This window comes from Pollicipes pollicipes, unplaced genomic scaffold (assembly GCF_011947565.3).
Source record: "Pollicipes pollicipes isolate AB1234 unplaced genomic scaffold, Ppol_2.1 Scaffold_4881;HRSCAF=5763_pilon_pilon_pilon, whole genome shotgun sequence".
NCBI classification, from domain to species: domain Eukaryota; kingdom Metazoa; phylum Arthropoda; class Thecostraca; order Pollicipedomorpha; family Pollicipedidae; genus Pollicipes; species Pollicipes pollicipes.
In genome coordinates, this window is record NW_023596576.1 from 5,049,358 (window position 1) to 5,077,044 (window position 27,687).

Here is a 27,687-nt window from a genome sequence, read left to right on the forward strand (position 1 = left end):
ACAGCCAAACGTAAAACATCGAGCCCTGTTTTCGTGAAGCGTCATGCAAGTAGTGCTACCTATCAGCAGCCAGTTGCCAAGTTCGAGGGGTGTCGGCTCGCCCGGCTTCCGGCCCCAAACGTCTGGTTTCCGAGCGTCATCCTTCAGCCTGAACGCGCCGAGTTTGCCAAATACAGCTTCGTTGGGCGATGGGGCACCTCCGCAAGCCGTTCGAGACCTCTTTACTCGCACCGCCAACGCAAGTGAGCGGGGTCGGTCAACATGCGGATGGACATGGTACACGCCTTGAGTGTCGTCAAGCTGCAGCCAAGTCCCTGGCCAGTGGCCTCTGCGTATGGCGAGGCACTCCCTCCAGCGTCTGGCAGTCATCAAGCCTGGTCACGGCGCCGCCAGGTCGGCGCGCGCGCCACTTTCGCGGTAGGTACATCATGCCGAGCACGGCCCACCGACGCACTGCATGACAAGTGGCTGCTTTGTTTTTGAAAGGGCACCGAAATAAAAGTCCAATTTCGGGGCGCCTTAATGGACACTACGACATGGAGTCAATAGGCAGAAGGCGCTTCTAGTCGTAACATATATTTAGCGCGTCCATTTGCACAGAAAATACGAGTATGCACATCAGCACTACAATAAAACCTGTTGTCATTTTATGGCCCACCCTGCAATCCCGCTCCCATCAACCATTATAACCGCACAGGTTCCATTGCGCAGGCTACAAGTGAGCTCCGTTAAATAAAACCAGCCCCCAGCGCTCTGACGGAGTCGCCACCTCCAGTTGTACCTACTGGCCACTGAACACGGCGGCAGCAGAGCGTGCCTCCTCATCCCATTCCAGTCACCTCGCCCCCGCGACTGCCGTTCCTTTCGACACAGCGACGTGCGCTCCACCTGGACAAACCGGGGCGCCGACTCGGTCCTTCCTACAGAGGCGTGCCAGGCCCATCGTTTGCACTGTTCCCCACGGGCCGCGCCGGTCTGAGAGCATTCACAGCTTCTCCGTCATTTCCGGCACAGCCTTGAAAAGGTCAGCCACCAGCCCCAGATCGGCCACCTGGAGACAAACGTCACGGGCGTCAGAGGTCGCGCAGCGGGCAACTACACACTACCGCACACAAGCTGGCGAAGAAACAAGGCGGGGTGTCGCTGCCGGCTGCTGGGAGCAATGATGACTTCTCACCATTTTGTTCAGCTCCAACCCGCCGCCTGAACCGCCGGTGTCAGTCGCGGCAAACGAGTATGTCAGATGTTAGCTAGTCATCACGTGGTAACAGCGCCAAACCTTGCCCCACACTGACTCTGGCGGCCTGCACATGCACTCTCCGCTGGAAAAGGTATGCAGCATCGTTCAACTACGGTTTGGCACACTGGCTATCGGGGAAAACTATCGGGCCAAAGCGTACTGCTAGCGCCACCTATACAGCGTCTCCTAACCTAAAGTGTACGACACACCCGGCAGGGCATTGCCTCACCTGGAAGATAGGGGCCTCCGGGTCCTTGTTGATGGCAACAATCGTCTTGGAGTCCTTCATTCCAGCCAAGTGCTGAATGGCTCCGGAGATGCCGACCGCAATATACAGGTCCTGGGCATAAGGTAGAGGCTTAGGTCAGTTTAGTGGGGTTTTCGGTCGGAATTTGCCATATCAGTTTTACAACCGACTGCCACATCATGAAACCGGACCACATAAACACACCGATTCGCGAAAAAAAACAAAAATCATCCATTTTTTCACGGCAAAACATCCGCACCCAAAAGGCTGTGCCACATGCTGACATACATGACCCGAACATTCCGACTACATCCATCCGATAAGCCACGCGCCAATAACAACCCTTCGCTTTATAGCATGCATGAACATAAGCAGCGGTGCATCGAAATCACCTCGGCAAAGTGTGCCATGGAGATGGAAATGCCTTTGCTTAAGTCTCGGAAAACGCGAAGACCGAGATCGGTCTCACGAAAATGGTCTAACACTAGAAGCCCCAATCATCCATAAAACGCGTTCCTCTCTACAGCAACCCCGCACTTTGTTACACTGACGAACAGCACACGCCAGCGTGTGCGTCCCGCCGGCCGCGCCGGCTCGGCGCCGACGTTCACTCACCGGCGCGATGATCTTGCCTGTCTGGCCGACCTGCATGTCGTTGGGCACGAAGCCGGCGTCGACGGCGGCTCGCGACGCGCCCACGGCCGCGTTTAGCTTATCCGCCATCTTGTACAGCAGCTCGAAGTTCTCGCCCGACTTGAGGCCGCGACCTGGCGAGCGGGGTTGGTCACAGGGCGGCGCGAGGTCACGAGGCCGGGTTCTGTTACGGACCGCCATGGCATAATGGGGCGCGGGGTAATACTGACGCCAGACACTGCTCGTTCGCAGGGAACAGCACACATTTGTGTGCGCTTAATCGACGTCGATTCGGAGGCCCGACACGCGTATCAGGTAAGAAAAATCCGCGCACTACAACACAACGCATGTGATGTCCCGCTATGTCCAAGATGAGTCACACCCGTTCACGATGAATTGGTAAAACGAATGTCTTCAAAAACCGCCAGCCAGACCAACTGCGGGGAACAGGACATGATGAATGCTGATGATTTGGGGTTTCGGGCACAGCGACCACAAGGAACACAATGATCATGTGGCGTCCAGGGAACCGGGCAACTTTCTCCGCCTACAGATAGCAGAATGTAATGGTCCAATTATGCTCACCCCCCCCCCCCCCCCCCGGACCATCAGGAGGCCCGTCCGCCAGTGACCGCTGACCTCCGCTGACGACGTTGCCGGCGCTGGTGAGCTCAGGCCGGTCGCTCTTGCTCAGCTCCTGACCGACGTACTGGGAGGCAGCGGCGTCGTGCTCGGCGGCCGGCGCCGGCTCCTCCGCGGCGCCGCCGCCCTCGGCCGCCGCCGGCTCGAAGTTGGTGCCGCGCACCGTCACCACCTTCACCGGGTCCGTCGACTTCAGCGTCATGATGGCATTACCTGCGCCGGCGTCACACGGGTGAGCGTCAGAGGCGGAGACGGTGCAGACCAGACGTAGAGTAGGGTGGGGGCGGGGCGTGCGGGCACCACGCGGGCCAGGCGGCAGTGCAGCGCTAGGGCCGCGATGTACGAGCTGGGAACAAGCAGCAGAACAAAACTGGCTGACGCCGAAAATCAGTAGCCTGTAAAGCACATCATACCCATGACAAACTTGGGCATTACAACGAAGCAAAAACTGAGAAACGTTCTCAACGTGCACCACAAACCATAGAAGCACAGTTCACGTCAGTAGTCAAGCTTCGGCCTTCGAAGTTTAACCGTACCACACACAAACCACCAGAGTAGCCACGGAAAGCACCGCGACGCCAGTATCCGCCGTCTTTTCCACTCGTCCCCAGCGGCACTGCGCCGACCTCGCCGCTCGGCCGCCGCCGGCACTCCTCCTGCGCCCCAGCAGCCGCACCTGCGTAGATGGTGCGCACAAACGTGTCGGCGCCCTTGATGCCGATGATGTCCGAGATGGGCGACACGTCCAGCTTGGCCGCCACCCGCGGCAGCACCGACTTGCCGAAGGCCGTGGCGCCGGCTGGGGGAGAGCGGAGGAGCGGGCGTGAACGGAGGAGCGCAGACCGTCCCGGATCGCAGCGGCAATGCGACGGACGGACCGCGGGCTCCACACTAGCATAGTGATGCAGGCCGCACACTAGATGCGTTAGCAGTGAAGGCAATATACTGCCCATGTGGACAGGGTTAAACCACTCATGTGGGCCACGTGGTGCGGGTGGCGAAATTCAACAGGGTACCAAAAACATGTGCAGTGGACAGTTCAAACCTACACAGAATCTCACAACTGGTTTACTCAGTACTTAGAGTGGCCCAGGACTAGGGGCATAATTTTCCTGTCAGTTGTAGGGGGGAGTGGGGGGGGGAGAGGGACAGAAGCCCTCAAACTTTTGATAGAAATTAGGATCAGATCCTTGGAGAACATGATTTTTGTGTATTTTGTTGGTAGGTTTAGTCACTTTACACTGCTCAGCTGCCCAACTTCTGTTGTGACATGACACTGATGGTGGAGTCTGCAGGACAGGCATCCATACCCACCAACAAAGTGTGAGAATGCTGATGGTGGAGTCTGCGGGACAGGCATCCATATCCACCAACAAAGTGTGAGAATGCTGATGGTGGAGTCTGCAGGACAGGCATCCATACCCACCAACAATGTGTGAGAAGTTGAACTGTTTGTGGGCGGCCAGCAGGATTGGGGCGACCCGCTCAGCCAGCGCGCCCTCCAGGGCCTCACTCTCAGCAACCAGCAGCTTGGAGACGCCACCAACCTTGGCGACTTCAGCGGCCACCTGCCAGAAGAAGCTGGAACTAATGATGGACAAAGACAGAGCATGTGTGCACAAACCATTTCTACACCCCAGAAACCATATGTCACATGCACAACTGACAGGCTTTCAGCCACTCTAACACAGCAATTGTTTTACCCAATTGGAGCTTCATGAATGCAACATCAAAGGACAGGCTGCAGCAAAACATGACCCAGCTATGAACAGCCTCTGCCACTTCCTGTCAACCATGAGACAGGGCTGTTGCATGGATGGCAGCTGTGATTGACTGACATTTTTGCAGTTGGCTCCTGCCACTATGCAGGTGATCTCATGGCCGATCTCCTTTGCTGCGGTGATGGCACTTAGTGTGATGGCATTTAGCTTGTTGTCAGCATGCTCAGCCACCACCAGTGTGCTGTTGAGGCGATGCAGCACACTGGGCTGAAAACAAAGTCATGGGAATTGTGGTGAAAACAATCATTCATGAGGTGCTGACTGCTGAAAAATATATGCTCAGTGTAAAACAACAGTTATGCAACATACAGTGATGTTTCATCCCTATCTCAAACAAAGCTACCAAAAATTCAACTGAAATCACAATAGTGGCTTCTAATTTGCTGGTAGATGTCTGGAAGTTGATTTATTGGGAATGCTGCACACTTTGATCTCTTGTTGAACATAAATGCTCAATTTTATGCCAATTTGCAGCATTTCAAACTTAACTCCCTCAAGTTTGAGACTTCAGCACATTTCCAATCAAACATGTTTCCTGCTTTCCCAATGAGCTAGGATGGTAATATTATCATTATGTCATGCCATTTTGCTTACCATCAATTCAAGACCTGCACACAGTATAAAATTGTCTTTGACCTTACAGTATGTGCCAACCCATTTGAGATCAACAGGGGCAAGCTTCCAGAATGCATTGGCCATAAGTATCCTTAAATGCATACTATGTATAGCTAAGCCATGGGTGCAGACATACAGTGTCTTGAATGTCTTACATAATCTAGATAATCTGTGTAATCAATAGCTGCAAAGTAAATGCAGAAGCAGGCTATTAGATATGTATCTATGGCAGGGTTTGCCTTTTTGACACATTTAAATCATAAAACCATACCCTCAGCTTCATACTACAAAACTGAACCAGGACAGGCATCAGTACATGGAAACTGGAGCTTTTCAAATTGTATATCAGGTGGAATCACATGTAAACAATGATGTCCCACACTATGTGTTATATGTAAATAAGGTATAGGCAACAGTATCATTTTTCAGCTAAGTTTTATATCACACAAATCTGCAGCTTAATATTTTCTAGATGGCAAGTGCACTTGTAAGACTCCACCTCGCAACAACTTTCCTGCAGTCCAGCAGCATAACCACCTATTTGTGTGTAAGGCTCTGATAAATTTGATTACACATCCAGCTGGTGCCAGATGAAAATCACATTAACCTCATTTTGAATCCAAATCAGCATGAACAGTTAAGCAACTGATGGGCAGGTAATGCCTTAAAGGGCAATAATTAAAAAATAGGCTTTAACATATCAAATGTGATATGCGGGATAAAGAAGGGTGATGGAAATATAACACATCATATCAGTTGCTATTAGGCATGGCAACCGCAGGATGAGCTGAATCATGTACTTTTGGCAAACACAGCCTCATCATGATTACATAACCCTTTCCTCGAAGCAATTACTGGATATTGGATAACATGGACAATAAATACGCACTCACCTGCATTACACGACTTGCCCTCGCGGAAAACATCGTTGCTTTATCGAGACCACTGAATACGAAGAAACGCGACGTGTATAGACACCGCCCCCAAAAGATACTCCCTGGCGCCTCGACGCGAATCCCCCACACACGTCGCCGGAGGCCGTGGGCCAGAAAATAATCTTGTAACAGATGCGTCGAGTTAAGGGTATAAATAAGGCAGGAAAACTGTAAAACGGTAAACGAAGAACGCTAACAAGACTATTTGAACGTTATTGGCTGATTTATTTACAATTGAGGTGCTTCAATAAAATTTTAAATTTCATTTTAAGACTATTTCGTACTGAACTAGCAGTAATCAAGTAAAATATAAGAAACGCCCATCACGCACCACTAGTCTCGCACTTATTCCATTGCGTAATGATTAAAAAGGGCTCTGCCATCGGCATATAGCGGGGGGGGGGGGGGCAGGGGGACGGGGGGAGTAGACGGCCGGCCAAACCTGTTGATGGCCTCATGCTCCCAACCTGCGGCATCGATTGACATGAGACCTTCACCATTCGATTGCGCCATAGTCGATATAGCATTCTTTCCAGAACATTGTGACCTTCAGTCTGATCACGAGTCACCAAAAACCGCCGAAACCGCCTGAAAGTAGTTTGCAGACAACCCTATGCTTGGAGCCTAAAGCGCCGCACATCATGCGAGTTTACTAATCGGTTTTCGTTGTTTTTTAGCAACCTTTAACCTGATTTAAGGCTACCATATTCTAGGAAGCCTGGGATATCGACTAAGGCGCATCGATTGAAGGTTTCATGGTGATCGGTACGATAAGCTCGGAGTATGGGATTGTCTGCAAACCTTTTTTCGTTTTTTGTGACATTTGACCTGGTCCAAGGTTACCACGTCCCTGAAAGACATAGGATATCGACTATGGCGCATCGATAGGTGAAGTTTTCATGGTGATCAGTGCTGAAGGCTCGGAGCATGGGGCTGTCTGCAGCCAATTTGGTTGGTTTTGGCCGTTTTTGGTAATCTCTGACCTGACCCAAGGTCAGCATGTTCCGGAGAGGGTAAGATATCGACCAAGCGGCATCAAATGGCGAATGTTTCATGTTAATTGGTGCGATAGGCTCGGAGCATGAGGCTGACAGCAGGTCTGGTCGGCCGTTTAGTCCCTCCTCTGCCAGATATATCTATTGGCCCTATGGCTTTTGCTGACAGAGATTCGGGGCGCGTTGGATGTAGGTTGTGTACATGGGCGCAGGGACGCAGCCAGAATTTGCAACAGTTTGGGGGGGGGGGACTACCATGATTCCCGACGGGGAGTAATTTTGTACTAGCCGATCCCAGCCCATTGACAGTGCCTACTGCCTGCGCACTATGAACAGACATGCCCCACGAACGCTGTTAGACGCGGTACGTAGGGTATCAGCGATCCATTGGTGTTGGTTTGCCGTACCTTTACAGCGGATGTTCCAGAGAATGTATTTACGGAGAATGTTTACAATGTTGATATTTCATGCGACTATCCGCTTGTCTTCTTACTTGATTACGGCTATTTGATTTTACATGTCACTGCCCATGACTTAACATGATATTAAAGCCAAAATGATTTTTCGAATCACCAGGTCCCGGACTTCCCTTCGTTAGAGTCGTGGTGAAAGACTGCGCCCGCACCTGCCGGGAAAGGGAGCGCAAGCCTCCCCTAGGCTGCGCCACTGCAAGGGTGTACCTTTACTGCCAAATGGAAATGCAGCAATTTCCCCAACGTCGCAGAACATTAGGTATGTGAAATTGCATGCAAGTAATGGACTAAAAAACTTATTCTCGTCCGAAATATTTTACGGGAAGTTCTGCCTGCTATCTAGTACAACCAAAGACCGACACTATAAGTACCTAGCATCGCAATTTGCCTGCAGCCAGCAGAGCACAAACGTTCTTCTTCCCAACCGGTTCCCAAGCCTCCAGTACGATGGCTTGCTTGCGTCACCTTACCGACAGCGCGTTCCGCCCACGGATTCACCGCCGTCCCGCGGCCGTTACAGTGGCTACTGCACAAGTGGTCCAACTGTGAGATTAAGAAGTATTTCAAATGGCCATGACGAGTCAGCGGAGCTCTAACCGTATCCCACGTGAATATCGGACTCTGCCCACAGTATTTTACCTCAGTTTCCAGCGAAGAATGCCGATAATTCACTGCTGGACCCAAAAGCTCGAAAGATATGACAGTAATGTATTGGATGCATTCGGACAAATCAGGCAGTTTCAACATTCTAGGGATTTGACGATCATGTGTGGGGGGGGGGGGGGGGACAAAAATACAGCAGACGTGGAGCGGGAACGGTTGGCCGACAACTTGCACGCTCGCCGAGATGACGTCACATCTCTCACACCGAACCAGAGACAATCACCCAATATTCGATGTGCACTAAATAAGAATGCATCGAACACCATACCTCGGGGGTCCGGATGAGACAAAGCGCCCGATCTTTGGCCTCAAATCGGAGCGGGCGTGTCACGCAGTTCTCAAGGCAGGCTGGATTGCATGCCGACCAGGCCAGGCCGGCCCGACGCAGGCGGCTAGAGCCGAAACAAAACTAGGTCCAAATTCTATACCGCTAACTTAGAGTACACAATAGACTGTACTACGAGGTATAAAGACACGGTTTGAAAATAGGGCCGTCCGCAGCGCCGCCACAGGCGGCGCGCCGACCAGCCCCCGGCAATTCCCATCCACTGTACACCAAAGGCTCTGACGTTACCGTCCATCGCGCCACCAGGGCCGGGCACCTCTCCCTCTCTCTCGCTCTCGCTGGCAAGGCTGGCGCTTCCCGTCGACTCACCCACCGGGCCCGTAGTGAGATCAGCAGCAGTCGCATCCACAGACCGTCACTCGCACATCCGCGGCCACCCAGCGGCCGGCCGCGGCACTGAAAGTGTCGTCCTCCGCCGCCAGTCGCCGCGCTGCGCAGCCGTCTGGCACCCATGTACAGCCAATGGAAAGTGATAAAACAACGTGGATGCGCACAAGTCACCCGGTGCGAGAACCAATACGGCTGGGAAAGACGGAGCCGGCGGCCGGCGCGCGCCAGGTCCGCCCGCTCCGACCGCGGTCCGCCGGCGGCGGTCAGTGATGAGGCGCGCGCGCGCGCGCGCGCCGTCCGGGCGGCCTCGGCGGCCCGGCCGGATTGTACTGGTGCACGTCTTCACAGGAGCTTCTCGGCGAGCGAGGCGCAGGCACTCGGGCTTACAGAGCGTTCACAGACTACGCCGCCCTGCGCGGGGGGAGGGACGGCCTGCAACAGGGCGGCCGGCGTTAGCGGGCCGCGCCAGGCCCGGCGGAGCCCCCGCCACCGGCTCGGCCACCGCCAGTCGCGCGGCCCACTCGCGGCGGCGGCGCGGCAGGCGCGCAGTCCCGCGCCACCGCTCATCACAAACATAACCGCCCCACACACGCCAGCACTCGCCCCAAATCGAACTGTAGGTCACTCCAGATGAGGAGAAAGCGGGATTCACACATGGCAGCACATGCGGCCTACGCGACTGCACGAGCGCGAGTCGGACGGTGGACGGGCGGGCCAGCCGCTCGGTCTGTCGGCGGGCACCCCGACAGACAGTCCGTCCCAGGCGGAAGGTGGCCACTTGAAGTGTGATGTATGCGAGGCTTCACAATTTACGCGCATGCCCACAATTATCTAAATTAAAAGCCAGCTTTTCAGGATTGGAGACTGACAGCGACGTAACTAGAACACCGAAAAATACCGATGCTCTAAAGAAACTACAATACTACAGCCGGACAAAACAAGACACAGCGCCAGTAGCCACTACGGGATCCGGCTTGGGTTGGTCAGTCGAGAACCGCACAGAAGCGCGAACTCAATTGTACAATGGCCATCCGGCGGCGTCTCAGCCGCGGACGTCGACTGCGAACACATGCGAGAGGGCGGCAGACCGCGTGCCACCGAACAGCGAGCGAAGCGTCTCATCGGCCCGGCGGCAGCGGAGCACAGCGCCACCGACGCCGCCGCCGCCGGCGGCGTCCGGTCATCAACATGAGCCGTAAGCACGCGCCGCCGGCCGCGGCTGCTCCCTTACGGCCGAGAGCTCCGACGGCGGCGGCTCCGGCGCACGGGACGGCAGTCTGAAACAGCAGGGGTGGGGCGTCACGGCCGGGTACGGGGTGGCGGCCAGGTCAGGACACGGCACCTCACAGTGGGAGACGGCCGTTTCCGGCTCGGTGGGGCGAAACATCAGCGTGTCAGCTGAAGACACACGAGACGCAGCAGTGGCCAGTACGGAGAGTGGCACGCACACTTGCTCGCACTCTTCCCTACCGTCACGCGTCACCGCCGTTCGCCCGGCCCGGAGCTGCCACTATCGCGGACACATGCGGCGTCGTCGGCCACAACGCTGTTTCACCAGAGCCCGAGCCTCTGACCAGCCCGACCGGCAGCACGGGTCTGGCCACCCAATCGGCTGATAGCACGTCTGGACTCACTCCAGTGGGCAACTACTGGCGACAGTCACATATCATATTGCGTAGTACCTGGAACCTTAAATGACAACAGAAAACATTCAATAACCATCTGATGACAGCTAAATAATGGCCAAAACCATCCCACGCCGTATCTTGAAGTGCTCCGCCAAAGACCGCTCCGCAGATAAACACAACAGCACACAACGTCACGCCGGCGAACAGGAGGCACGCAGCCTTGGCCGACTCCCCACCCGGCCCGTGTTTGCCTCGTCACGATGCATGACGATGCACGCCGCCCCACCGACCGGTAAACCACTGCTCTGTCCATGAACGGACAGCCGCCAAGTTCTGAAGTCGCGCCGCACAAAATCGACCATCAGATCAGACCTTCGCGATTGTGACAAAGTGCTTTTGCCAAAGCGGTCAACACAACCGGTGTGGCTGTGCCAACCCTAATGTATCAAAGCATGAACATGGCCACAAACATTTAGTGCATGTCGCTAACGCCGCCCGTGCATACCAGTCTGCAGGATGCCGACCAGCATCGTGCCCGCCAATCAGTCCACCCCAGCGTGACAACGGAAAACAATGAGGCGACAGTGCGGGCCGCCGGCCGGCCCATCCCGGTAAGCCCCGGACCGGTTTGGTGCCGGAGTCGCGGCGCCGGCGGCCCCCGCTGCCCCATGTCCGCCCGGCGACCCGTGACGCGGCGTCCAGCGCACGCGCCCGGCCAGCGGCCCTTTTACGATGGGACTAGGGCCGGCCGGTCGACTCAGCCCCGGGCCGCGCTGTCAGCACGGACAGCGCGGCCCGGCCCACGCCCTCGTGCGGGCGCGCTACCTCATATGCTGCAGCCTTGGATCGTTACTAAGGGATGCGTTGTAGGCCAAGTCATATACATGAATGGAAACCGTCAAACTCGTCGGTTTTGGTTCATATAAACTTCCTTCAACAGCGAGTGCGTCCATTAGTTAGCACAAGGCGATTTACTGACAGAGCAAAAATACACACAATAATCTCTGCGGAGGACCAAAACACAGCTCAACTCCCGCCCTCCAAAGACAAACTAACTCCATTCTTAATGATGTGCATACCTCTACAGCCAGCTTTTCCCCTCCCCGTCCTTCCACTCGTGCCCGGCAGCTGTACGCCGCCCTCTAAGCCTCCTATAGACAGTTTTCTTGCCCACCCTCTGTAAACATGCTGCCTACAGCTCATCAGTGAGTGTCCGGCTCCAGTGATCTGGCACAGGGAAGCATGTCGGCGCACTGCCGCGACGAAACTCAGCGTCAATGCGAATGCAAATGCATATCATCTCACGCCATGAATGGCTTTGCTGGATCAACGCCCCATCCTTATATTGTAAGTACACATGGTCTTGATTACCGCTACCGTCTCGTAAGCACCGCGCGCATAGCAACATGATGCTATTGACGTTTCCCGCTGCGGCTGATTAATCGCCTAGTCTCTTTGTCTATGCGCTCACCGCCAATACTTTTACACCGCCTGCCAGCCGCCAATAGGTCCTTAGGAAAAGCGGACTGTAATCGGGTTGAGCTAACGAGCATGCAGCCCTTGAAGTCGCTTCTGTGTTTGATAGATGACCAGAGGCTCGCTTCTAAGTTTGGACAATACCTTGAGTGAGGACAATTGAACCTTTACCCTTTGCCCTCGCTGCCACGTTACCCAGCGAGTCAGCACGTGACGGGGACACTCCGTCAGTGTCCCGTTCCGATTAGTGGCGGGCGCCCGCAACGGTGGCAAACACCGTGCTCGACCGGCCTCTTCACCCACAAGTCAGTGCCCGGCGGACATTTCCCGTCTGTCCTGAGACGACCCCGCGCCGCTGTACTGTGACCGCCAGCCGCTGCACTCTGTGCCAAGCCGTGACCACGCTCGTATCTCAGCGGCCGGGTGTCCCACCTGCCGAGATACGCCGCCGTGATTACGGCACGCGTGCCCTCCCGCGTTCGGTGCGTGACACCGCCTCTGACGGTGTGACGGTGTGACGCGTCACGCGGCGGCGGCCCGGGCGCGCTCCCCGCGGCGGGCGGAGCTGGAGGGCTCGGACGGGGTCAGGCGCCCGTGCGCGTGCCGCGAGCTTTCCGCTCCGAGCGCGGATCGTGCCGTGCGCCGCACGCGCCCCGCGTGCTGCTGTGGGCAGCGCCAAACCGATGCATAGAATCCGTCACTCCCTGCGTACGCCTGCACGCTTGGCGCGGCTGTCACCGCAGCGCGCCCCACCACACCGCTGTCGCAGCTGCGCAGCCGGCCCAGCCGGCGCGGGGCATGCGCGGCCCGGCGCGGCCGGGCTCCGCGCGCGGCGACTCACTGTTGCCGGCCGTCGCGCGCCGGTGCCTGACGTCAGTTGGGCAGGTCTTCGGCCACGAACTTCTTCAGCCGCTCCAGGTACTGACCGTGCACCTCGATGTCGTTGTGGCCGGCGCCCTGGCGGCAGCCGGACGAAACAGTCACTGACAGGCGGGCTGACCGCTACAAAAGGCGAGATAACTGTCACAGCAGGCGGGCTGACCATAACGAAAAGCAGGATGACTGTCACAGCAGGCGGGCTGACCGCTACAAAAGGCAGGAAAAGTGTCAAAGCAGGCGGGCTGATCGTCACGACAGGAAAAAAACTCACGACACGCGCGCTGACCGCCACGACAGGATGGCTGGCCGTCACCACGGGGGTCTGACCGTCACTACAGGAGGGCTGACCGTCACGACAGACGGGCTGACCGTCACGAAATGTGGGCAAAACTATCAAAGCAGGCAGGCTAACCGTCACCGTAGGCGGAGTAAGCCGCTACGGCGGGCGGACGAAACAGCAGGCTGGCAAGTCACTACGAGCGAAGTAAACCATCACAGACGCACGATCGGTGAGGTAAACTATAGCCAGGATCGGTGCGGTAACAGTCACGGCAGGCAGGAAACAGTCACGGAACACGACTTAATAGCCACGGACCGCTGGGCACGCCAGCGCGGCCAGAAACAGTGCGCAGTCACGACAAGCAGAGTACATGGCAAAGTATGCGGACTACCAGGCCCTGCCGCAAGGCGGGGTCAAGTTCAGGATCAAGCGGCATCGACACAAACAGCTGGGGTGAGGGAGAAGCTGAAACGCCGCTCAACGCCCCAGCCAATATCAAAACGGCCCGAGACTGAAGAACAATGTCCAGCCCGACACCAAGCTCAGGTACACGCGCCGGCCAGCCAAGGCTCCGGCCACCACCCAGCAAAGGACGCCGAGCAGGCCGAGTGACGTCACCATGACGTCACACGTGTGGCAGCAGCCGGCCATATGCCACTAATGGGGAGCGGCCACATCGATCCGCCGCTCATATCCTATCGCAAAATAGACGGCCCTAATGACGACGCTACGGAAAGATTTCCGACTGGCACCGTCCGCAACCCGGCCGCCGAGGCGAGGCCGGCACGTCCGGCACGCGGGATTCCCCGGCCGGCCGGCGGTCTCATCGGGCCCGCCCCTCGGGTCGGCGGTCCCACTGGGCCAGCTCCCCGGGCCGGCATGCCGGCTGTCTGCCAGTCGCCAGCCGGCGTCGCGTACGCAGCACAGGCCCCTTTACGACGACGCCCAGGGCGCCGGGTGTCGGACGGCTCCGGGAAGAGCCGACCGGAAGCCAGCGCTCAGCCTCCTCTCCCCGACTGCAGAGTTTCCTCTTGTAATCTCTGGCATCCTGTCCCAGGGATCCTTTCTATTCACCTCCCTCGTTCCTTCCCTCTATGCCTGCCCTTTCCCACCCCTCAACCTCTCCATCTCTCTCTCAACGTCCAAGCCCCGCAATATCTCTCCTCCTCCCCGCCCCGTCCGTCCGTCCGTCCGTCCGTCCGTCCGTCCGTCCGTCCGTCCCGTCCCGCCCGCCGCACACCCCGTGACTCAGGCTCCTTGTTCGGCTGGCTGGCCGGCCGGCACAAGGCCGAGCAGCGCCGCCTTTCCGGTTACGGGCGGTGCGCCGTTCTAGCGAGGCATGCCGGGCAGCCGTCAGGCCGCCACCGCCGGCGCCCGGCACCGACACAGCGCCGCCCCGTGGCCAATGACCTGGCCCGCCTGGCGCCCCTGCTGTATATTTGTGTTGACGGACAGACCAGCGACCGGCGAACCCGTCCTAGCCGCCGCCGCCGCCGGTGTTTACAACAGATTCAACGTGACTCTACTCGTCGGCACTGCTCTTTTGCGTGTTGCCTCTCTGCCTCTCCCGCTCTCTCCTCCCCTTTTCCCCTGTTCCCTCTCGCACATTCCGAAACATTTGCGCTCTCTCCCACACCCTCCATGTCCTGTTCTACGCTCCCTTCAGCTAGTCCCGTTTTCCATCTCCACCACTATGCCGCATCGCCCTGCAGACCATCCGGTGCGTGTCTGACTGTCGACGCCGCTCCCGTCCCACCGCGGGGCCTGGCCGGGCCGGTGACTCACCTCTACCCAGAGCGGCTCCACGGGCCTCGAGCACTTGGCGTGAATGGCCAGACCGTGCGAGAAGTCGATCACCTCATCCTCGGTGCCGTGTATCACCAACACTGGCGACTTGATCTTCGGCACCTTGTCGATGCTGAAACGGAGCGGCAAGCCGCGGTCAGCACCGGCCGGCGAGCGTGCGCTCAGGCGTCGCTCCCGTTCCGAACGAGGGACGCCCATGGCGCAGTCACTGCAGAACACGAGTATACACATACCTGGCCGGAGTGGTGCGGTGACGCGGGCCTTCTGTGTACGGGACCACTCCCACAAGCCGGGAAGCTCCCGCAATGACGCACATTCCCCACGTTTGTTCCCAGCCTAAGCGAAAGCCAGGGGTTTTCAGCGTCCACTCCCAGCGTGCGCGTTCATTTTGGTCAGGCCGCCAGCCAGCATCCGCCAGACCCGTTGATCTGGGGCGTTGTGGCGGCCGCGCCCCGCGCGCAGGGCCGGGCCGGGCCGGGCGACGGTCGCGTGGCCGGGGCCGGCTGTCGCACCGTTCGGACAGGAATGCCAGCGGACCGAGCCGCCGCTGGCAAACAAAGCGCCGCACCGGTCCCGCCCCGCCGTGCGTCGGCGTCGGCGTCGACGGCGACGCGACGCGGCGGAGTCAGCGGCCGGAACACGGCCCCTGCTCGGTCCAGTCAACCAGACCATCACGCATCACGCGGGCGGGGTCAGCGACCAGAACGGGTCAGAACACGGCCCCTGCTCGGTCTGGTCAACCAGAACATCACGCATCATGCGGGCGGCGAGTCAGCGGCCAGAACACGGCCCCTGCTCGGTCTGGTCAACCAGAACATCACGCATCACGCCGGCGTCGTTTGAGAGTTGTCAACTTCTCTAAACGCCACTTGTTTAGCCGTTCTAATGCGACTAACTTGAGACGTTGCACCGCTTCATTTACAGTCATTTACAGCTATGGGGCACAGCCCGGAACACGGGTACCCACACTGCTGCCATCAACGAATAGACGCTGATCAACAGCGCCACATTGAAGCGATGGATACAACATATGTTCCTTCACCTTTCACAATTAATCTGACTTCGCCCCGTCTTCGGCAACATCGGTCATCGCCCGAACTGCGGTCTGTCAAACAGCCGGCCCGGCCCCGAGCGGGGCGCAGCGTCGACACAGCCGGCCCAGCCCTGAGTGGGGCGCAGTGTCAACACAGCCGGCCCGGCCCTGAGCGGAGCGCAGTGTCGACACGCGGTGTCGAGATGTCTGAAGACGGTGCCGCGACGCGCGCGCCCATCAGCCCGGCTAATCGACTCGGCAATCCAATCAGTCCGGAGCGGCGGGGCTCCATGCAAGTTGGCTCCACTCGCCAGCCGGTGGGAGCGAAATCCCGGCCCGGACGCATCGTTCGAGCGCCGGGCTTTCCGCCGCGCTGGCGACGTGATCCGATTCTGCGCCACACAAACATCGGATCCGGGCGGCGGCGACTGAGAGCTCCGGCTCGGACCGGGACCGGCGGCCGTCCGGCAGTGGACCGCGCCGCCTCGTCCACGCAACACACACACACACACACAGGGGTGAGGTCGGGATCGGCGGCCGTCCGGCAGTGGACCGCGCCGCCTCGTCCACGCAACACACACACACACAGGGCTGAAGCCGGGACCGGCGGCCGTCCGGCAGTGGACCGCGCCGCCTCGTCCACACGACACACACACACACACACAGGGGTGAGGTCGGGATCGGCGGCCGTCCGGCAGTGGACCGCGCCGCCTCGTCCACACGACACACACACACACACACAGGGGTGAGGTCGGGATCGGCGACCGTCCGGCAGTGGACCACGCCGCCCCGTCAACACAACACACGCACAGAGGGCTGATACCGGGACCGGCGGTCGTCCGGCAGTGGACCACGCCGCCCCGTCAGCACAACACACGCACAGAGGGCTGAGACCGGGACCGGCGGCCGTCCGGCAGTGGACCACGCCGCCTCGTCCACACAACACACACGCAGAGGGCTGAGACCAGGACCGGCGGCCGTCCGGCAGTGGACCACGCCGCCTCGTCCACACAACACACACGCAGAGGGCTGAGACCGGGACCGGCGGCCGTCCTCCGCCGACAGTGGACCGCGCCGTCTCGTCCACACAACACACGCACAGAGCGCTGTTACCGGGACCGGCGGCCGTCCTCCGCCGACAGTGGACCGCGCCGTCTCGTCCACACAACACACGCACAGAGGGCTGAGACCGGGACCGGCGGCCGTCCGGCAGTGGACCACGCCGCCCCGTCCACACAACACACGCACAGAGGGCTGAGACCGGGACTGGCGGCCGTCCTCCGCCGACAGTGGACCGCGCCGTCTCGTCCATACGACACGCGCGTGCGTTCAGGAGCTCGCGGCCCGTTCAAGGGGGTGCAGAGCAGGTGCGTCACCGCTCTCCAGCCGACGCCACCCGGGAAGAGGCCCAACAGACTGCGATTGTAACGGCCCGTCACGTTTTCCCCGTCCCGAAATGACACGCCGTGAAGTCTTCAATCCGACGAATGTTTGTCACAGATGGAATCGATTCGTACCCGACAGCGATGGAAAGGTTTCTGCAAGACCAGCATATTGAACGGTTCACAGAAAGCCTGAGTCAAGAGCTCCGGATGATAAACACACCGCCCATTAGTCAGCTCCCGCTGGAGAGGATCAGCGAAAGCTCCCGGTAAAGCAATGACATATGCCAATGGACCATAAGCCCCGGGCGGCCAGTGATACAGCCCTAATAATAAGTACGTCCATATCACTTCAAATTACAACGGAGCCCCTACTCGGCTATGCCAACGCTATAATCGGATCGGATGAAGCCGATCGGCCACAGGGTAAAACATGCCCAAAGGTAGCGCGTCAGAACACGACGCACAAGGTCCGATGCGCCACTCTCTAGTCAGACGGAGCGACAGCGCAACCACGCCGAGAGGAGCGCCGCAGACAACAGGCTCGGCCGACACTCGTCTCTGGCCCACGAAACCACACCGTGCAAAACGGACATCCCGCCCGTCAAATCTCACTGGCCAGCATAGCCCGCTACTCGAGGGGGCGTCTGAACAACGAGGCCCAGAAAGCATCCGAACAACGGGACTCAGAGGGCATCCAAACAGCGGGACCCTGAGAACATCCGAACAACGGGACCCTGAGAACATCCGAACAACGGGACCCTGAGAACATCCGAACAACGGGACCCTGAGAACATCCGAATAATGGGACCCTGAGAACATCCGAACAACGGGACCCTGAGAACATCCGAACAACGGGACCCTGAGAACATCCGAACAACGGGACCCTGAGAACATCCGAACAACGGGACCCTGAGAACATCCGAACAACGGGACCCTGAGAACATCCGAACAATGGGACCCAGAGAGCATCCGAACAACAGGACCCAAAGAGCATCCGAACAGTGGGACCCACAGGGCATCCAAACCACGGGACCCAGAGCATCCGAACAATGTAACCCGGAGAGCATACGAACAACAGGACCCAAAGAGCATCCGAACAGCGGGACCCACAGGGCATCCAAACAACAGGACCCAGAAAGGATCCGAACAGCGGGACCCAGAAAACATCCGGGCAGCGGGACCCAGAGCATCCGAACAGCGGGACCCAGAGGGCATCCGAACAGCGGGACCCAGAGGGTATCCCAACAGCGGGACCCGCACCGACCATCTCCTTTGGACGGGCGATCCAATATGTCTTTTCAAACGAACGACAGCGGCGTCAGATTATGCCAATTCAAAAGCAGACCAATCCCGGCGACGACAATAAGCCGCTGTCCGCGATGTGACGTCACCAGCGCTGCCCATTCGGTCAGTGCCACCTGCCTAGTGCGGCCCGCGGGGCCGGCCGAACAGGCGCCCGACGGGCAGGCCGGACCGGCGCCCAGAGAGCCAGCCGGCCCGGCGCTCGGCGGGCAGGCCGGCCGGCTGCCGGCGGGCGACACTGACCAGACGGAGACGCGCCACGGCTGCGGCGTCGCGGGGCCGCGCAGCTGACAGCGGTCCAGTGGCGCGTGACGTGCGTTACCGGACAGCGACGCGCCAAACACGGTCAGCAAAACGGCCACGATTCGCCAAGTGGCGTTTCTCCACACGTTGGCAGACGGACCCGTCCCTTCGCTGCTCCGTCCTCCGCCCCTTCGGCTGCCGGCCAAGCCGATTTTGGCGGCATATCACCTCTCATAAATGCCCAGCACGACGCAGATAGCACGTAATAACCGCCCTCCCCGTCCCTGAGTGGTCACAATCGCAGGGCGGTGAGCATGCGTTAAGCAGTGACTTGGAAATAGATTTTAAAGGACTTCCAATAACTTCATCGCATTAAGATTATTTCATTTTTCGCTGGTCCAAAAATAGCCTCCGTTTAAGCGCAGTAGCCCCCACAGCCAACATGACGGACAGACCGAGGCGGGCGATCCCAATTTACGTTACTCCCATCACCACTGACCCGGGGGGACTCTCAGGCCGGCACTCCCCACGTCTGCGCCCCCCCCCCCCCCGCCGGCCGCCGGCCGCGGCCGCTTACCTGGGGAAGGCGTCGAAGAACCAGGTGCGCTGCGTCTTGAAGGCAACGCGCATGCCGGACATGAGCGGCGAGTGCAGCACGACGCCGCCGAACTCGTGCCGCGCCGCCAGGTCGACGGTGGGCACGGTGCCGATGCTCTGGCCGTACAAGATGACCGAGTCGGCCGACACGCCGTACCGGCCGTGCAGCGCCTGCCACGCCGCCTCAATGTCGGCGTACAGGTTCTTCTCGGACGGCCGGCCCGTGCTGTCGCCGTAGCCCGAGTAGTCGTAACTGAAGATGTTGCAGTTGATGCGCGAGCCCAGGCCCAGGTAGAAGCTACTCATCTGGCCCAGGTCGACGGCGTTGCCGTGAGAGAACAGGATCGTGTACTTGGCGCTGGGGCAGCACTTGATGTACATGCAGGCGATGCGGTTGCCCTTGCTCGTGCGCGTGTAGAACGCTTCCATGGCCTCCTTCTCCTTGTCGGTGTAGAGCCAGTCGGCGCGCTCGGTGAGAATGATCTTGTGCTTGTTGCCCGTCTCGTCGGCCATCAAGCTGTACGTGGCCTCGGGCGGCAGGAAGGCCAGCTTGGCCGCGATCCGCGACGGGCACGGCGGGCAGCAGAACAGGCAGCATAGCTCGGTCAGGCTCAGCCCGTTCATGGCGGGCCCCGTGGCGCGGAGCTGTCGGCAGCGGTGTTACGTCACAACGCCGCACAGCCACACCCACCCACGCACCCACCCACACACACACAAGCGCGCGCCAGCCGGATCACGAGGCACAGATGACGCAGACGGCGGGCCGCCGGGGCCGGCGTCACGACCTCGGTGGCGGGGGCGGGGGCGGGGCCGGTCCGAGACGACGGCAGCTGTGAGAACGCGACCGCGGCGCCGTGAGAGCGCGCGCCGCACGACCGCGTCCGCCAGCGGGCGGCGCGGCGGCGTGGCGGCGGGCATGACTCACGGCGCGTGACGTCACGGCCTGACGCGCGCTGCCCCCGCGGTCGCCGGCCGACCCTCGACGCGCACTATCGGCGGCGGCGGCGGCGCGGGAGCGAGGTCCAGCACAATAGCCGGTCGCCGGCCATCGTTATCGGCGACGGCGACGCGTGCCGCCGGCCGGCTGCAGGCCACCGGCTGCCCGCGCGGTCCGACCCGGATGGGCAGACCGGCCGGCGCGGCAGCCGGCCGGAGCGGGCCGGCCGCGCGTCCGGAGGGCCTCTCGCGCCAGCTTCCGGTGTGAGCCGACAGCGGGAGTCGGTGTGGTTAGTTGTGCGGCCCGGAGGTCAGAGGCCGAGGTATGAGGCCGAGGTCACGGGCGACAGCACGCCACCCGCTGCTCGCGGCGTTGGCAAACAGGGACGCGAGCTTCGTGTTAGCAGTGTATCCCGCACTTTGGAAATTAACTGCATTCTGTCCGTGATACCTTGATGTAAGGCATGGGAGCACGTGAAATTACCAGCACGTCATGTTGCAGTTCCAGGAAAGTTTATACCAATCAATCACACTCCAGATCAATTTTGTCAAGGAGAACGGATCCTGAGCATAACGACTGAGAAAGTCCTCGAAAAACATGGTCAAGATACCCAAGCAAGAACCAATGGCCGTCTCAAAGCCTTACGTCTCAAGGCATGGAATACATTTCACAAAACTTTGGCGGCTTACTCCTGCTGTCCACTTGACCTTTCGGCCTTCCGCATGACAGCGCCACGCATCAACCTGGCATCACCACCCACATCACATCGGTCACTCCACAGAGGACGCCACGCATCAACCTGGCATCACCACCCACATCACATCGGTCACTCCACAGAGGACGCCACGCGTCAATCTGGCATCACCACCCACATCACATCGGTCACTCCACAGAGGACGCCACGCATCAATCTGGCATCACCACTCACATCACATCGGTCACTCCACAGAGGACGCCACGCATCAATCTGGCATCACCACTCACATCACATCGGTCACTCCACAGAGGACGCCACGCATCAATCTGGCATCACCACTCACATCACATCGGTCACTCCACAGAGGACGCCACGCATCAATCTGGCATCACCACTCACATCACATCGGTCACTCCACAGAGGACGCCACGCATCAATCCGGCATCACCACCCACATCACATCGGTTACTCCACAGAGGACGCCACGCATCAATCTGGCATCACCACTCACATCACATCGGTCACTCCACAGAGGACGCCACGCATCAATCTGGCATCACCACCCACATCACATCGGTCACTCCACAGAGGACGCCACGCATCAATCTGGCATCACCACCCACATCACATCGGTCACTCCACAGAGGACGCCGCGCGGACCATGATCCAGCGGTGACCGGCCGTGTGAACAGATAGCTGGACCGGCGGGCAGCCTCCGCCGCCTGACAGCTGGCGAACACAGCTGGGCCCGGCAGCAGGGAGGCGCCCCCCGGTCAGAGACACGTCACCGGTGCATGGCGCCCCATCCCCGCCCAGAAACGGTGCAAGACGGCCGTCCAGCTCCTCGCCATGCTTTGTTCACTTGCTGGAGTGTCCACAGTGCACCGAAAAAGAGCATTCCTTTCTGCAGCTGACTGCGACATGGAATGCAGGTTACTTGACTGCTTCGAGCCGACTGCCATAATCCTCACTTTTTTGTTCACTGAGGTTTATTGGGCGCGCCGACCGCAAGAAAATATTGCGACTTTCAAAATTCGCGTTGGAATTATATAATTTTGACGCCTCCAGGGAATCCAACTTGAAGCTGTAAACTGATTCAAGCGCGGACCCCGTTCGCAGAACGTAATGCCACAGCGGTCGTTTTCGTTCGGTTCGGTGCCGGTCGTTCGACAGCCAAGACGTTGCGCCGTCGGGACGGCGGCACATCTGGCACCATTGGCTAGGAGGCCCGGCAGCACCGGCGGCGGGGCGGCGACCAGAAAGACATCTGCAGCGGCCACCAAGCCCGGCGCGCCGTCGAGGCCGTGGCTCTGGCGGCGCCGGCCGATGGGCCGCCCACGCACAACCCAATACGCGACAAAGGCGGGAAGGTACCACACCGGCAACAATAAAGTCCCATCGCGCTCTGAGCCGTATTTCTCGGATGTTAATTCCATAACCTTAGACTGTAACGCAGTACAAAGCTGCTGTGCGGAGCAGTCGTGATCCCGGCCCACGTTCTCGACAGTAGAACGGTGGAGTCAGAACGGTCAGAACGGTGGAGTGGTTGATGGCTCGTCCACTCGTTTGACGGTGTGGTAGTGAAGCTTACTGGAATCGAAGGGAGCTGAAGAGGTGGCTGTGCGGTCGGTTCTGTTCACATATCACGCGAGTGGGTGGCGGACATGCATCGCTTTTTGGCCTTGATTCGGCAAGATGTACGAAGACATCAAGCTCCAGCATTTCACCTTTTAACAGGCTTGGCCCCAAACCTTTCATTGGACAAATTTCTGGGATCAGCGCCCATACTAAGTGATGCTTGATGCGTGAACCCCGACACCATCAACCGATCGTGAAATTCCGGGCCAACAGAAGAGTTTTACGGCGGAAGTTTAACGCACCGCAACGCTTGGCGCTGCCCATGCTGTCCTGAGGGAAGGAACCTCAGCCGTTACATGACCTTTACCGCACCGGTCGCAGGCCATGCCAGATATGGTCAAGTGTAGAGCGACGTCTCGTACAGAATCATGTGGCCTTAATTAAACATGTACAAACATCACTGATGTACTCAAGAGTCTACGACGTGAGAGGCAGATCTAGTTGCAGCCAATTTAAACGCATGCCTGGGTGTGCCAGCATTGAATTCTATTGATACAGAGGTTTTTATGTCAAAAACAATGCAGCAATACAATTTTATGCAATGCAACAAAAATGCAATGCAATGTGTGTACTGCAACGCAAAATGCTGCATTCCAAGGTCTCAGCGTCGCGTTGCACCTTTCCCACATGGAAGTCGGCCACAACACCAACATAAAAAAGATAATCAGATTTTGTTAAAATTTTCTGTCCTTCATTCTCAGCATGTTAAGTCATTCTCAAGGTGCGAATGCTTTTCCCCAAAATTTCGTACACAGAAAAACAACCGATATCTCCCTTCACTTGCGTACTTCGTCCCAATCGCTCAGTCACTTAGAACGCCTGTATTCCAAGTAATACATTGGTGGGGAACCGGAGGGTTCCAAACGCCTTGTGCGCCCATCCCTTGGCCCTAGTTGGCACAGACCACGGCCGGCAGCACCGGGTGCGATAAAGGTCAGCTGACGTCAGAGCGTTCTACCCTCAGGGTAGGACGGGCAAGGCTTCCGTTGCGGCACGCCAGGTTTTCGACGTAAAATGCTACCCCTGACCCCGACTTCAATGGTCGAATGGTGGTGTCGGAGGTCACGCAAGTACACCACTTAGCATGGCCACTGATCCCAGAAATCTGCCCAATCTAACTCTAGGACCAAATCTTTAAAAACTTAACTAATGAAAACACCGCACCGATACTTCGGTTCTATTTCGGATGTCTTAACCAATTAGGGGCATATAATGACAGATGCCGGCCACCCACCCGCGTGACAGGCGAACAGTACCGACTGCGCAGCAGCCTGATCACTTGTGATCACTATTTGTCATCAGCTTACTTCGGTTCCGGTCATGCTTATCCATCACGCCGTCGAACGATCGGATTGATAAGACACTCCACCTTCAGACCTGTCTGCTGCCGAGGACTCGCGCCGGCAACAGGACTGTTCCACAAGGCAGCTTTGTACTGCATTGCAGTCTAAGACCCCATGACTGAACTGCAAAAAATAAGGCACACTGGAGGGCCAGGGGACTTTATTACTGCTGCAATTGTACTGCACTGCGGGCCGACACGGCCCGGTGCAATGCTATCCGCTGAGCACACAAGACCCATGTCAAACATCCTCACTAGGGCAAAATGACAGTACCAATGGCCTTGGTCAATAGGATGGGCTAATGTAACACAAACATGTGGGCACAGATTAACAGCCTTTATCATGGCAGCAGCTATATCATGATCTGAAGGTGACTGGGCCCACATACCCAGCACTGCATGCCATATCATAGCCAGTTCCACTTTTGATGAAAACTAGGGTGCTCTGAAGCTTTGTTCAGGAAACCTAACCACTAGTTGCTAGCACAGGTGGCCCAGGTACATGAACTGGTTGAGTTATAATGCGCTAATAGAACTAAATGTAAACATTGCCGTACACTGAATGTAACTATTATTAGTTTTCATCCACACTCTAATGCTTCAAATCCAATACATGAAGTGAAGCAATGCTTAACAACACACTGGTTGGTGTAACTTAAGCTGTATGTCAGAAAATTATTGCACTAAATCATGATCTAAGTCATATTTCATATGATGTCAGGTCATATCATCAGTCACATTTTATATGAACCAAGATGACAACAAGGTTGGAATCAACCTCAATCATATCTCTGTAAGTGGAACATCCATATTATAGCTGGCAGTCATACAAAAATGGGTGCCTTCATGCAAATTATGTCAGTTTCCTGCCCTGCACAAAGTTTGTGGTTTGTTCTTCTGTCAGCAGGGCAAGTTACAAAAAAGAAAAACCTAATGCATGTGGTACATATTGTCACACTTTTTGGTATGACATAAATGGTATGGTACCACCTATGACACAGTATCCTGACTTCATCCAGAGGTTAATAGTCATTAGGTACTTTTTGTTAGTGAGGATAGCTTTTTTCAGGCCAAACAACAATGGGGATCACTACACCAGACATACATAAAAATGACTGCCACATTTCTTTGGGCTTCAGGGGAATGGCTCATGGTGTGGAAGATTGATGGTGTCAAAACCAAATCAAGTTCACCATGCATAATGCAATACCAAATGACCACAGACCAAATATTAGCAACTAACTTACAAGTAATAATACAACCACAATGTGTTGAAAATGTAATTGGTTCTGATCTCACAATGTTTTTGGGGACACCAATAGGCCAGGTGCTAAATTTGGGGTAACAACAAAATATGGCAAGTTTGTAGCATTGCAGTTTTTGCACTTATGTATTCTAGTAGTTATGTCAAGTAAACTCATAAGCTTAAGTGGTTTAGCTAGCTTTGGTATGCTGGTTTCATTGATGCATTCCAAAATATGAATATCTTATGCATATCTAGAACAAGACAGCTACTTCATGATATAGTACTTGACTGCCCCAAAGCCCAAGTCTTTCCCTAAATCTCTGCTCCCATTTGCACCATGGAAGCAAATTCTTTTCACATGTACACATGAACAATCATGCTTCAATAAAATGGCAAGGGATATGCCAGTTGCCACCCATACACTAGGTTATTGATTTTTTTCTCTTTAAACACATACATTCATTATTGTTCAGTGATTCCAAGGTTGGCTTAAGTTTTGAGAAGACAGAAATGCTTCCTCACAAAATCTGCCCAGGTGCTGCAGACTTATGGCATTGACTCTCTTCACAATCCAGCATGCCTGGTGGTTATGAGACACCTGATTTATATGTTTCTGCATTAGCATTTAAAAAGTAACTCAACCAAAATGTGAAAACACAAAACAATGATTACATGCTCTGATACCTCACAAGAAAGTAAGCACTGACGCAAAATTGAATATAATTTACCTCAGTGCACAGTAATAGTTGAACTTGCAGATAACACTGATGTCTACTGGCATTTAAATCTGAAAATTATCTCAGATTGCAAATGTTTTGAAGTCCATGAAGTTGAATTAAGCATGACCAAGCATTGTGTCCTGACAATTAGTAATCCTGGTTGATAGAGAAAGATGCCTGACCACATACTCTAAACAAACTGGGGAAAAAAGGAGCTCCCTAATTCCAGCCACCAACACCCAGATTATAAAAAGCTGAGACATGCACACATAAATTATATCCTAGCTGATAATTTTTCAATGGAAATTCAGTATCCAAAGGGGCATTCTTGGTCCATTATATTAACATGTGTATGCTCATATGAGGATGACTGTCCCTACACAGGATCATCGTACAACAAAGGGTCAATAAAAAACCGTGGTAAAATAGAGGAAAATGAACATACACATGATTGGTAAAAACAAAAACACTTCCATAGCAAGACTAAGATGTCCTCATGTTGCCTCACAAAATGACCAAGAATGAATGAAACTTAATTGCAGTGCATATGTTTCAAAGTGATAAAAATAAAACTTTGCCACCCCAGTGCCCCTTGTCAGGGAAGAAACCATCCATATCAAACTGAGACATAAGATTTTTGGAAGGGAATGATATAAGCACTCTCCATAATCATCAGCAAAATGAACAGACACTCAGAAGTGGTTACAACAGTGAAAAGCCTGGCAAATTTCAAGACAAGATATCACAAGATACTACAACAAAAAATCCTGTTTTATATGTAGACACCAGACAACATGCACAATTCATTGGATATCCAATACATCGATCCATTCTTGCTTACCTTCTGTATCAATGGAATCCCTCATCATTTATGCATTCACAATTTACTTAGACACAATCACAAGGACATCTATTATTTCACAAGAATACTGTCAAAAATGAGCTATCATGACAGAAGCTTAGAAATAACCCTCCACCCTCACCTGTAATGGTCGCAGAAGTATGCGAATCGGGTGATGTTGGGACTAGTTGATGTTGAACCAGAGCAGCTATTTCTTTAAGTTATACTCATTCAATCACACTAAAAATAAGTTCAAAAATTAACTTAAAGCTCAATGATTTCATAAATGAACGTGTTTCACAGGCATTTTGCTCCACGCAGTAACAAAAACAAGAACTGTTACAAAGAAGTTGACCTAGGCACGACAAATTCAGACTCCTTCCATTGGTGACTTTGTGTGGACGTATTTTTGCGACAACTCCAGCGCAGTTGTGGATTGCCTGGGGGTATTGTTATTATTGTAATTAACTAAAGGAATTTCGTGCTAGAATTGGTTTGAAATTTAGGGAAAAGGCCACCGATTTCATGGAGTGAAAATATGGAGGCAGGATAATTTTCTTGCGTCTAAATTAAACACCTCAGCCCGTAGGTAACACACGATGTCTGAAAAAGCATACAATAAGCCACTCCTTACCCCTTGCAAACATGCGTATATTTCAGTGTCATATCTTAAATTGAATACTTAAGTGTAGTTTGCTATGCTTAACTTTATTGACTCAAAATAATAACCATTTCATT

At 56.0% G+C, this 27,687-nt stretch overlaps 2 protein-coding genes across 2 annotated transcripts; both read right to left on the reverse strand.

Annotated features, from left to right (window-relative positions):
* Positions 1 to 555: 555 nt before the first annotated feature.
* Positions 556 to 6,212, reverse strand: wal (electron transfer flavoprotein subunit alpha wal). Its single transcript, XM_037223853.1, has 8 exons — positions 6,052 to 6,212; positions 4,601 to 4,750; positions 4,189 to 4,330; positions 3,439 to 3,561; positions 2,760 to 2,975; positions 2,103 to 2,254; positions 1,470 to 1,580; positions 556 to 1,051 (listed from the first exon to the last, which is right to left on the reverse strand). The coding sequence occupies exons 1-8, from the start codon at positions 6,082 to 6,084 to the stop codon at positions 986 to 988; spliced, it is 993 nt and encodes a 330-aa protein (XP_037079748.1). The 5' UTR covers positions 6,085 to 6,212; the 3' UTR covers positions 556 to 985.
* Positions 6,213 to 8,255: 2,043 nt separating this feature from the next.
* On the reverse strand, positions 8,256 to 27,428 carry LOC119100745 (alpha/beta hydrolase domain-containing protein 17B). Its single transcript, XM_037223854.1, has 6 exons — positions 27,092 to 27,428; positions 19,510 to 20,174; positions 14,949 to 15,081; positions 12,846 to 12,961; positions 10,132 to 10,177; positions 8,256 to 9,332 (listed from the first exon to the last, which is right to left on the reverse strand). Exons 2-4 carry the CDS (start codon positions 20,151 to 20,153, stop codon positions 12,878 to 12,880), a joined length of 861 nt encoding a protein of 286 aa, XP_037079749.1. The 5' UTR covers positions 20,154 to 20,174; positions 27,092 to 27,428; the 3' UTR covers positions 8,256 to 9,332; positions 10,132 to 10,177; positions 12,846 to 12,877.
* Between the last annotated feature and the right edge of the window lie 259 nt (positions 27,429 to 27,687).